The 12105-nt window shown below is 37.7% G+C and overlaps 2 protein-coding genes across 11 annotated transcripts in view; one reads left to right on the forward strand and one right to left on the reverse strand.

The window, feature by feature from the left end:
- zgc:174164 (uncharacterized protein LOC570656 homolog) lies at nucleotides 1-9013 on the reverse strand. Of its 2 annotated transcripts, none has more exons than XM_044178025.1 (22): nucleotides 8864-9013; nucleotides 8105-8211; nucleotides 7938-8014; nucleotides 7761-7839; nucleotides 7605-7681; nucleotides 6839-7031; nucleotides 6655-6717; nucleotides 6317-6385; nucleotides 6037-6206; nucleotides 5802-5892; nucleotides 4884-5017; nucleotides 4131-4299; nucleotides 3550-3639; nucleotides 3267-3456; nucleotides 2873-2984; nucleotides 2305-2485; nucleotides 2033-2119; nucleotides 1840-1945; nucleotides 1012-1153; nucleotides 811-898; nucleotides 588-625; nucleotides 1-468 (listed from the first exon to the last, which is right to left on the reverse strand). In XM_044178025.1, exons 1-22 carry the CDS (start codon nucleotides 8967-8969, stop codon nucleotides 351-353), a joined length of 2487 nt encoding a protein of 828 aa, XP_044033960.1. In that variant the 5' UTR covers nucleotides 8970-9013; the 3' UTR covers nucleotides 1-350. The 2 variants fall into 2 exon arrangements, with proteins under 2 accessions (XP_044033960.1, XP_044033961.1); XM_044178026.1 differs by lacking the exon at nucleotides 8864-9013 and adding an exon at nucleotides 8538-8673.
- The window catches only part of LOC122867340 (poly(ADP-ribose) glycohydrolase), a 22183-nt gene continuing 18724 nt past the window's right edge, over nucleotides 8647-12105 (forward strand). For 2 of the 9 annotated variants that reach the window (XM_044178015.1, XM_044178020.1), the window contains exons 1-5: nucleotides 8801-8820; nucleotides 9552-9677; nucleotides 9785-9873; nucleotides 9981-10738; nucleotides 11486-11608. In XM_044178015.1, the coding sequence (XP_044033950.1) occupies nucleotides 8816-8820; nucleotides 9552-9677; nucleotides 9785-9873; nucleotides 9981-10738; nucleotides 11486-11608 (1101 nt within the window). In that variant the 5' untranslated portion in view covers nucleotides 8801-8815. Of the gene's footprint in view, nucleotides 8731-8800; nucleotides 8821-9054; nucleotides 9678-9784; nucleotides 9874-9980; nucleotides 10739-11485; nucleotides 11609-12105 lie in introns of those variants that run through there. The other 7 variants (XM_044178024.1, XM_044178021.1, XM_044178023.1 and 4 more) reach the window with 6 other exon arrangements.

Here is a 12105-nt window from a genome sequence, read left to right on the forward strand (position 1 = left end):
CCCATTGTTTTTATTACAATTAGCATTCATGAAATCAAAATTCACAAAATCTTTTAAATACTTTGAAAAAATATACAGTAGCATGAAATACAAGATTTGATGATTTCAAAAAAATTTTTATGTGCATTTCCATTGAGTGATAATCTGGAATCTAATAAAAGACATATTTCAATAAATATTTACACATCTACCAGACCCATCTACCCCAACCTTAAAAAGGTGCTAGCAACAAGTAACAGTGAGTCTATTATTATCACAGTGTTTTAAAATAGTCTCTTCATATAGCGTTGAGCTGTAGTAAACTTCATACATTCATAATACAACTGAAAACATTTAGTATAAAAAGAGAATCAATTCGGTGGTTGCTTGGGCAGGATTGGTTTGGGCACTCCGGGGCCCTGCATAGGAGCTGGTGGTTGTGCAGGGGCAGCGCTTGTTTCTGTATTCCAATAATCCAGTTCTCCATACCTGGTTGTGTGCAAATTCAGTTAAACCAGTTATACAGGTGTGCTTCCATTCTTATATGTGTGTGACGGCAATATGAATTGAGTGACATAAAAAAAATAAATAAATAAATCAGTTCATACCCAGAAATTGGAACTGAGGTAGCTGGTGGATATCCAGGCTGGAATTAGAAGAAAAAACAATTTATAATCTGCCAGTCTTTTAAGATACTTAAAACAAAACATGTACCTCTTTTGATTCATTTACTTTCCCCCCCCAGGTAATGAAAAACTGGTTTTCCTACTGCAAAATCAACTGCCTGCCTTCCCTGAAGTGATGATTATTAAGAAAAACTAAAATATTTACCCTATCAGGAGGAGCCTGGGTTGTGGCACTTGTCTGAACATTGCTGTTTGACTGTCCATTTGCATTTCCATTTTGAGTATTACTTGACCTGTGAAAGCAAAAAACTTCTGAAAAGCAATAATCTTTTCATCAAAATATAAAACATTGCAACATTGCAGCCTTTAAAATATCAGTATATTCTTAACGTGAGGTGATGTTTACTTGAGACAGCTGGCGAGGCTTCCTTTTAGGCACGGGTCCAGGGAATCTCTCCTGAAGATGTAGAGCAGCACCAGAATTAGAAGGACCAGAACAGGAACCACCAACAGGAAGAAGATCAACAGGCCGTTCCTGACGGAGTAGTCTGTGGTAGAAAGGGTCATGTGTGAATAAGGAACATTACAGCATATTTAACTGCATTAATTATACCAAAGTCAGCATGTATTCCTAGCAGATTACCTACAATTACATAAATTGATTTGCTGATTTTGCTATGAATCAGGAGTGGAGAAGGGGTGCAGAAAAGACAATTTACTATGTATAACTAATGGCAGTATAACAGCCAAAATATCTTGTTCCTTCTAGTTCACCAGGCTATTGGCTGAGAGGCATCACAGCCTGAGAAGACGATTAATGGTGAATGAACACATTTGTTTCTGGTTTCTGATCTAGCAGTAATACAGCTGGGGAAATTAACAAATTGACATGACAAACTTTCAACATTACTAAAATTAAGACCAAAACATATTCACATCTGGATGCTACAATGACAAATGTAATAAAGGAACCACTGCTACCACAGTCATGCCAGCAGAGGACAGAATAATTAATATGAGTAATATGAGGCGGACTACTATAGGCCACACAATCTTGTATTAGATTACCGTGCATCTAGTGATGCATTTAGAGAACTTCATTGTTGATTTCCATCTGTGGCCTCAATTAGAGCTTATGAGGGTGGCATTATGTAAACTGTATATAGTAGAGTGCCTTTGACTTACTGTGAACTTTATCTTGAAAAGTAAATTGATAAAATAAATTTAAACCCACCTATCTGAGCAGGACCACTGTCTATGCTGCCCCCTCGCCCTGACCTGTCACAGTTAGGCGAGGCCCACCCGTTTTCACAGTGGCAGTTCCCCTTGTTATTACATACCTGAAGGAAACATTATAACACAAAAACTCAGACTTGTCAATATTGGCTGGTAACTGAGTAAAGAAAGTAAAGAAAATGCTGTCTTACCCCCCGGCCGTTGCAGGTGGTCTGGGCATCACAGTCGAAGTTGGGCAGCAGATTAGAGGTGTTCACACACTTAAAGTCTAGGCAGGTCTGAGAGAGAAGACTTAAGTATTTGATGCAATCAAAATTAGTCATAATGCAATTAAAATAGTCATTAGGTGTCATCATTTCCACTTTAACAATGACGAGGCAAACCACATTCGTTCATGGTTTCTTTCCTTCTCTTTAGCGTGTACACTTCTTAAAATAGTTTCCAGTCTTCAAAGTCTGCTTACCTTTCCTTTATTACAGGGGCTGCCAGGGTTAACGTAGGCAGGATCTCGCACATCTGTGCCGAGATTGAAGTCTGCATTAATACACTTTGACCCATTAACTACTTGGATACTGACTTGGGCACCGGAAGGGATGATGCCGAGGTCCACGTTAGTACACTGCACCTTTCCACACTTGGCGTTTCTGCAGTGCAGGTTTAAGAGAACACAGTCAGTTCCCACAGTTGTTACTGAGTTAAATGTTGGAAGAAAAAAGCTAGTCTATCCTTTAAGTGACAAAAGAAATTGCATCCCATCATTATGTTTAAAATGACTATCTTAACTATATTAACTTGGAAGGCTTTCTACAACTGTAATAAAACAAACTTACTTACATAATCAGAGGTAATCAAATATTACTTTTACAGTTGTATCTACATGGGTTGGCCAAGCCCAGTTCTATTGATGATGATGATGATTAGATTTTTGGCCAGATGATCATAAAAACAATTGTACCTTGTAAATATACATACATACATACATACATACATACATATATCAGTAAATGATTTAAAAAAAACAGAGTACTTACGCCAAGCTACATTTGATAGGGTTTCCTTGACTGGTGATTCCACAGTTTCCAAATAAGTTTCCTCTAGTATTTGCATTCTCAAAACAAATATCATCTGCCTTTGTTGCTTTATCTGCCCAAGAGAGAGAATACATCCAAGATAAAATATTAATGACAAGAGAAGTGAAGTAATATCTTGCCAGGTGACCACTGCCTCCTGGTTGACTTTGGGCTGATGTATTATTGACTGCATTATCCATAGTTAGGGTGTTAGAAATCAACAGATAGAAATCAAAAGTAATTTGTTTGACTGTCAAAGGGTATAACTCACAGTCAGAAATGATTACACAAACCTCACAGTTTCTGGAGTTCAATTAGCTGCAGAAGTCTTTGTATCAAGCATTATTGAATGTACCTTGTGCAAACAGATGTTTGCACTGGAAATCATACGTCTGGCATCGGCCCTCATAGCAGTACGCAGTATGACAGGGCAGGCCGTCCATGACATAGAAGTCAATGGGACAGAACGCACTCTTGCCATCACAGTATTCAGGAAGATCACATGTGTTGACAGACTCTCTGCATGGCGTTCCAGGAACTCTGATCTAAAACAAAAACCAACCACTTTTTGTTTTGCTTCATTCAGTGCAGTCATAAAAGGTACATAACTCCAGCCTTATGTCTGACAAAATGCTGACCTGACAGTTGTTGCAGCAGCTCCCCTGAGCACAGGAGGAACCGCGTGTGAATTTGCAGGTGGCAGCATCACAGCAGTCATTCTTGCATTCCTGTGTAAAATGGAAACAGAGAAAAACTAGGCTTACCACCACACTAAAAAGACAGAAAAGGTACAAGAATTTAACACTGACAGAATATTTTTTATTCAAAAATCAATGAGGATAACATGACGTGTGCACTTTTGCCTGTAAAACTGAAAGCAAAATGTTTCTATACACATATTTGCATTTGTGTTACAGCAAAAAGTTCTTGATTTACAAAGAAATACTGATTTTAACTCTTAACATCGTTCATTTGAAAATGTCTGTTTTCATATTCAAAATACTGGTTTGCACCGTATCATAAACTTTTCAGCTTCATGGACTGTGCATTTCAAAGATGTTCTCTACAACTCTACAAATTTCTGTCTGTACCATCTGTTACATTACAGTTAAATTACAGTATTTATTACAAAAAATACTTATCCAATACATAACAACGTGAAGTGTTCAGTTCTGTAACTTCCTGTGTGTGTGTGTGAGTTTATCTGACAGTACTCTACCTCTGGTTTGCCACAGTCACACTGCTCTCTTGCGTCCAGCCGGCCATTGCCACATTCAGCAGTAACAGTCACATTTGATGGGGGGGGCTGGTTTTTCAAACACACGCCTCCTCCACGGATGATCAGCATCTCAAAGTCGTCTCCACTACAGCTGCTGAAACTGGAACCACTACAGGGTAACAGGATAAACTATTAATGGAAATATTCATTAGGACAAGCCTCACATTACTAAACAGTCTTTGACCATAGAACAGAAGACATTTTTGTTGTCAAATTAACATTAATTAGTAGTTTTTTAGAATATCAGCACAAAGTGTGGATATTGTTCGATTACATTATTCTACATTGATAAATCCTGACATTTTAAAAGATTATAGGTTTGCTTTTTCTTGTTTTAGGTCCAGATAAATGTAGTATATGCAATAGTGTATGTGTGTGTGTATATATATATATATATATATATATATATATATACATATACATATAAAAAAATGTATTTTTCAGTACAATATGAACTTCCTCAAAAAGAGGCTTAACTGAAAACATAATAACAACAAAACTGCTGTCTGCTAGTCTTCACGTAACAAAAAAACATTTTTCATTTCGGGGAAGAAAACCAGCTTGTGTACGACACTATGGCTGTTGTAAAAGGCACAGAATATACTATGTACGTACTGTAGGTACTGTAGATTTTAACTACTGCTTTCATTTTATGTCAAAGGGTTAAGAAATATTTTGTGGAAGATGTGTTACCCAGCAGAGGCTGCCATGATGCAGCTTTGTCGATCACATTTGCAGCGGCTGTCATCGTGATTCATGCCCAGGTTATGGCCCATCTCATGGGCCACCACAGCGGAGACATAAGGCAGTTTGCTGCTGCCGCTGAACTGTGCAAAACACACCAAGTACTTTCAGTGCTAACATTCTTCATAGTTTATATACCTAAATATATGATCCTGAATTTAAGTTATTAATCAATATTACCAAAAAAGCTAAAAAGAGCTTTGGCTAAACATGGATCTTCCCTTAAACAAGAGTATTTTTAAGTCACAGCGAAAGAGAGCATTTCATTTGATTCATTTTATTTATCTACTGTTGAATCAGAGGAAGAGAACTGGCACAAAAGGACTTTTCAAAAGTATAAACCATTTGGATATGAGTTACATAAAGAACATTTGTTTTATTTGATGGGAAAAGATAGACAGAAAATGTTTAATTATATTATTTGATTGGATTTTGTACCCAGGTATAATATTTTTTATTAATTAAAGGAAGTAAAAATGACTAATTTGTGAACATTATAAATGTCGGAAACTAAATTTATTTTTTTTTAAATAAATTTTCCAACTAACATATGATACATTTAATCTAAAAAAAGTTATTTTTCTTTCCAGTGTGACTTTAAATGATATTAAAAACACAAGCATCACAATGCAAAAGAATGTAAGGAATCCAATAACCCAAAAAAAGTTGCCTTATCACAGAGATTATGTAAAACTGTGTGCAGGTCAGACCTGTTTGAGTCCTGCTTTATTCAGAGCATGTGAGAATGAGCTGCACTTATAGAACCCATGAATAATGCAGACAGTATCAGTTTCTGCACAAAAGCTTGTGCTGACAAAGCACCATGGTGTCAGCCGGTGTTAGAAGGTAAAAGGGAATTGAACTAACCACGCTGATTCCTCCAGAGCTTGCTACGGAGCAGACGGTGCCCACGAAGGCCATACCTACAACACCTCCTTCGTATGCATTGGGCTTACCACTGAGAAACAAGTGGACCAAGACATAAGTCACAAATTTGACTCTACATTTTAGAAAAAAAATTGACTATGTGGCTTGTATCAAGCAATGTAATCCGATGGCATCATATAACTCAAAAAGAAGACAAAAAACACATGTTACTTACACAATGAGTTGACCAGTGTCATGCCTGATCCTTGGTAACAAAGACTCCTTCCTCCACTTAACAAACCTCCCCAACACCTCTCCTGCAGAGTCGTCCACAACAAAGGGATTACTATCCTTAAAAATCTCCAGGCCCACCAAGACCACACGGATATTCAGTGCCTTGTAATACTAAAACAGAAAATAAAAGCAGATTATAAAGTTACATACACATAACACAAAAACTTTAGAATGAATTGGAATTAAGCATACTTTCTTTTACAAACAACTTGAAATCTCACCGCATCCATTAGATTAGCCATTTCCACCATTTCTTCTCGTACCGCAGCCTCATTTTGCTTTAAATTATACTGTAAATACAATTAACACAATAATAAAAGACAGTAGTTATGATAAACTGGTTAATACTTTTTGGTACTATATTCCACAGCATAGGAAAAGCACTGCAATATTTACAGGAAAAAAGCACATTCCTAACTAACTATTACAAGGCTGATGAGTCAATGAGTAGGGTAAAAGTGCTCATCTACTTGCATCTAGTCTAAAAAAGCCAACCTGTTGCAGCCAATTCACTCTCACTTACATCCCAGTGAATTCATAAACAGATATACACACTCACCCTGAGATTATCGACAACCAGCACCAACTCCACATAACTAGTTTGAGGTAAATTGCGCTTCCTCTGTGAAAACAACAGACAGTAAAGAAGGAAACGCAGTCATTTAGAACCTCAGCCACTTTCAGTTATAAAACCGGTTGCCACTATAAACACAAGTTAAGGTGAACGTAATGAGCATCCTAACCCGCAGCAGAGAAGTCAGTGATTGGCCAGGCTCAAAGGGTTCATGGCTTTGCGTCGATGCAGCCTCACTGACGACCCCACAGGTGACGGGCTCGGACTGAATATGCTTCAGTAGGTACAGAATGTGCTCGTTGGTGACAGACTGTGGCACGGGCTCAAGTCCAAAGGTCTCATTTCCAAGGAGGATCACACCCCTACAGAGAAGAAGTGCATAGCAGAAGTATCATGTGTGGCACTACACTCTCACACCATGGCATTACCTGGCATAACGTACTTACTGAGGACCAGAGGGACACAGATCGATTTGGTAAAGTCTGACTGATAAGAACCTTTGAACCAATAATCCCAATACACTTCATATAATAAGTGGGAAAAAATATGTCTGAGGTGATGGAAAATTGCCCAACTTTAATGTGCAGCTCTACTTGGGCCTTGGTAATATAGCTCAAATCAGTATCGCATCTAAATGAGAATATTTCCCAATATTGTTATGCCGGTACTGATATTCAATGTAATGAACTATGTTGTGCATTACATCAGACAAAACTGTTCAAACTGCTCAAATTCAAAACTTCAATAAAGAGACTTTGTTGCTCTGGATCATTAATTTGGACAACAAAGTATTGTGAAACAATATTGCAATATGATCATATAATCATGGTTCCACTGAAAGTCAATAAATGTCAGTATTGAAGCAAAGCCCTGCTCTAGCTCCATTTATCACTCAAAGGTGGAATGAGAAACAAAAACTAGAGAAATGTTCAAACCTCAGGCCAGAGCATGTGCTGAGCGCCACCACTGAATTTTCATATCCCTCCACCTCTCCATGGTAATAGCAATGCACCTGGGAAAAGAAAATTAAAAACAGCTTCAAAGGTTGTTCAAACCAGCCTACAAACCAGAATGTGGAAGTGTTGACTTACATGTTGTTTTGGATATGATGACTTGTGGTTACCAGTGGCGTCACGTGAATACTGAACAAAGTTTGGATGTAAAAAGTCTCTGACAAGAAGAGAAAAAAAACATGTGATAATTCATCTGAAGCACCAGCAAGGACTTACAATAATGTCAGTAACATTAAGTTCTAACTATGTGCATACCTGTTCTTTTGTAGATGAAGGAGGTGCTTTCTGTTGTTTATGTTGAGTGCAAATGATATTGTCTCCTCTCCATATTTCTAAAATGGGTAAAAACAAGAAAGCATTCTTAAATGTTGTCATATTGAAATATCAGTTAACAATATAATTTAATCAGGGTTGTTACTTACCTCTTTTGACTGTGGTGGTCTGTTGATACTCCTTGTCTGTCTGTCAATCACCTGAGGATTTACAATGGAGTACTTCGAGAGTTTTAATGTTAGCTCATTGAAAATGTCTGGAAGAAAGGTGAATACACAGAGAAAGGTCTGGGGTTAACTAATGCTATTTCTTCTCAGGACACAAAGCACCCTCAAATAATTGAACCACATACAAAAAAGGAAGATGAATTGAGAAGTATTTAAGCCTCTTTCTGTTGTGTTCCTGTATTCTAGGATCCAATTGTGTCCCCAAAATAGAGCATACAAAACTTTTGTCGCGCTAAAGTAGGTTTGGTGGCAAAAAAAACCCTCTCAAAATGTCCAACCATCGTTGTTGAGAAAAGCTTTTTTTCTGCTCCATCAAGACTGCACACCGTGTAACCCAAAATCACCTGTTCCTCACCTTCATTGTCAATCCCAAACACGTAACAGTGCAAGAAAACAGCGAAAAAGATGTATTTTCTGGCCATGATCCTGGTTAAAGTACATAGATTATGTCCCTTTAAGTTTACGGTATGTCTATTAATGATTTCAAGGTTCCTGCCTTTGCTTCCTTCTGCTGGTCAGGTGCGTCATGATAGGTGTGGTTAAGACAGGTGAGCAACAATACAGCTTAAGAAAACAAACAAAATGTAATGTTGGAGTGACAAGACAATAAATATTTGTCAGTTACTGTAGGCTATGATGTAAGTGTTAACCAAACTGACGGTTAAACAATACTTGCTTTACATTTACGGACATTCCTCCGTTCATCGGCGTTGTTAATATAATGACACAATAAGTTTACAATAAAATCGAGCTTTGTTTCGATGGTTTTTGAATAGAATTTCTGCATAACGACAGGGAAAATAACGTTGAGAACAGCTTTGGAGAGATATCGCGTTATTTTAGTGCTTGTTACGTGACGTCATTCGCGCGCGGAAGTGTTTTGGCGTTGCGGTAGTACTGTTATATTATAGCAATGTTGAGTAACAGTTAAAGTACCATTGTGCGTTTTAACATTTACCAAGACCAACAAATGTTCTCGTAGTGTACTTGCTAAGCAATTGCTAATAGACAGCTGTCATTATCCACAATACGTGCTCATGTGTCTGACGCTATTCTAAATCAGGTTATTTTTTGATTCTTTTAACAACCCTGTGTAGTCCAGAGCTAGTTAGCATGAAAGCTAGCTAATAAGCTATGGTTAGTTGACAGTCGTTTCTAGATAGTCTAGCAACCTATCGTTGGACATCAACTAATTACGACCTAAGGCAAAAGTCTGAATAATATTAGAGTACAAAACAGCATTTCCTGCATCATTAGGTACTTAAATAACGCTTATTAGCTAGGTAAAGTTACTTAGTCAATCAGTCACACAGCAACACAGATAATTATGTCCCTAACTAAAGCATCGGTATGTGCTTTGTTGAAATAGATTGTCATGTATGGCTGCATACCATATTTTAAGATTTGCTCGCCTATTAAAGAAAGGACTGCCCGATAAACAAGTCTGGACAAAACCAAATAACACCTCATTCGTGGTGTCAGCTCAAGTTGTATTGTGAGTATACATTTAGTGTCTTTTCATGTTTAAGCTGCCAAGACGCACCTCTTATGTCTCAAAATAATATATGGACATGTGTTATGTGTTGCTTTCTCCTTTTGCAGAATGACTGCGCTGACCGACTTTGAACCTTTAGCAAAGAGACTCAGGGTTGAAATCAATGCCCCGACATCCCCTTCATCTTCTCTCAAAGGTAATTTGGTTAGATAACATTTTTCTGGCAGAGTATATGTCAAACAAGTTATTGCCTTCATTTTAGTATATCCCCCTTTGTAAAACAATTCTTTTTCTATTCTTCAGTCCCATCTATACGTATTCAGAGCAGAGACAATGAGACAGTAGATCAACAAAGGAGGCAAAACAACACCCAGACAAAGATGGATATACAGCCAAAGACTAGAGCAGATGGTTTGCGAGGTGTAAAGACGAAAAATGACCATAAAAAAATCAGCCCCAGACAGCAAACGAAGTTCAGAGATACTCTTGACCGATGGTTGGTTAAGCCCTCTAAAAACCCAAGTACAGCTGAAGTGTGCCAAACCCAAGAGGATGCAGAAATGGCAGATGACGGTGGCTTTCAAAGCACCTCAGCTCAGTTTCTGGACTGCCAAAATGATGAAAAACCTACTTTCTCTGACCCGGATGATGAAACCCAACCCTTGACACCACAAGACCTGGATGAAGACAATCCTGTGTCACCAGCTTCCAAGGATTTTGCAGGAAGTGGGCTTATGCAGACGCTGCCTCACAGTTATGGTGGGTTAGAAAAACAAGAAATGGAGACATGCTCAGCAAGCTCAGAGGGCTCTGTTAAACACAATAACAAAATTACAGACTTCTTTTCAAGGACCTCATCACCAGGTTTGCCTGTGAGACAGGGCAGGGCAGATAAGTCTCTACAGAAACAAGATGCAGACGAGGAAACTACCTCGGCTGTTGTCAAGCCTGATGCCAAATGGCTGGGGACGCCAATCAATGAGCTAAAGAGAATGCCTGAATGTGGCGGGACGCTTCCTCCGCTGAAGGAAGTTCCCGGCCAGCACACTGTGATGATAAGGGTTTGTGCAATTCTTTGTTTTTTTTATACTATTTGCAGCACAAGTGATAGAAACATACAGTAATTTAATTGGTCAACCCAATATCTTTGCAGTTTTTTGCAAACATTTGGAAATGTTAGTTATTATTCTAGCTTGTTTCTTCACTATCATTAGTACATTATTACACTACTACACTACAAATGGTAGTGTCACTCTCATACACTGTTTATAGTTTGTGATTGCTCTGATCAATATTTACTTATTACCCGCATCAGTTACCTTTCTGATGAAGACTTAATGTTACGGTATCATATCATCACATTCTGAACGTTTGCTGAAGATGCTGTAAGATCTTTATCTCTCCCTATCTTAAAAGTATTTTTAATATTATCATATTTAGATTTGGTGTACAGTAGAATTTTATCACATCTGAATCCAGTATTTTACCAACTTAAAACCAGATCCAAAATGAAACTGGGTAATGGAACCCAACCTTAAACACAACCTTGAAGAATCACTGTAACATAATGTCCCTCAGTGTGATTATTTCAGCAATAGTTTGTACAATTAGAAGATAATTTTTATAAGGGCTTTCAGAATAATTTGTAAGCATGCAAAGAAGTGTTAACATACAGCAACATGATCTTTAATATGATTATTCTTTGAGTTTCTCACAGATCTACATTTTATTGTCAGTAGGACTATTTGGTTTGCACACAGGTATTTCATGCACTAATGTAATTTGTTTTCATTCACTCCCTTTGACAGACAGACCTTCTTCAGAATGGTATAGTCCCTGTTCCATACCCTGCTAAGTTTAAGGATACTTGGGATGATATCCATGTCAAGATGCCCTGTTCCAGTAGTAACCTGTTTCCTGTAGAAGATGAGGTAATGGCCCAAGTGTTTATTGACCTGTCAGTATAACAACTGTAGTCATGGATTATGTTATAAAGATATATAAATGCTTTTAATTGCACATCGTGTACACCAGTGCTTCAATGTGGGTAACTTAAACCGTGGAATTACATTATATGCCTGACTGAAGGCATATTCAGTCTATTATTGCTACCAATGAGGATGATAGGATGAGCACTGTGATATTTAATTTTTCTAAATGTTGTTGAAATATCACTTTAGATAAGACTGTCAAGAGTTTCTACAAGTTATGGTGCTTATCCATCCAGGCTAGGGTTATAATTTTTCAGAGCAGCTATTCACATTCTAAACCTTTTATGTGCATGAATGAAACACAGTGTGGGGCAAATGACGGTATGGAAATGATGAAGCACAATACTTAATTAATTCACGAAATCACTGTGACAAACAGGCCCAACAACACAGCGTTATTATTCTTTGCATATGAAAAGCGAACTGAATTCACCCTG

The sequence above is a fragment of the Siniperca chuatsi genome, linkage group LG20 (assembly GCF_020085105.1).
Source record: "Siniperca chuatsi isolate FFG_IHB_CAS linkage group LG20, ASM2008510v1, whole genome shotgun sequence".
Classification (NCBI taxonomy): Eukaryota; Metazoa; Chordata; class Actinopteri; order Centrarchiformes; family Sinipercidae; genus Siniperca; species Siniperca chuatsi.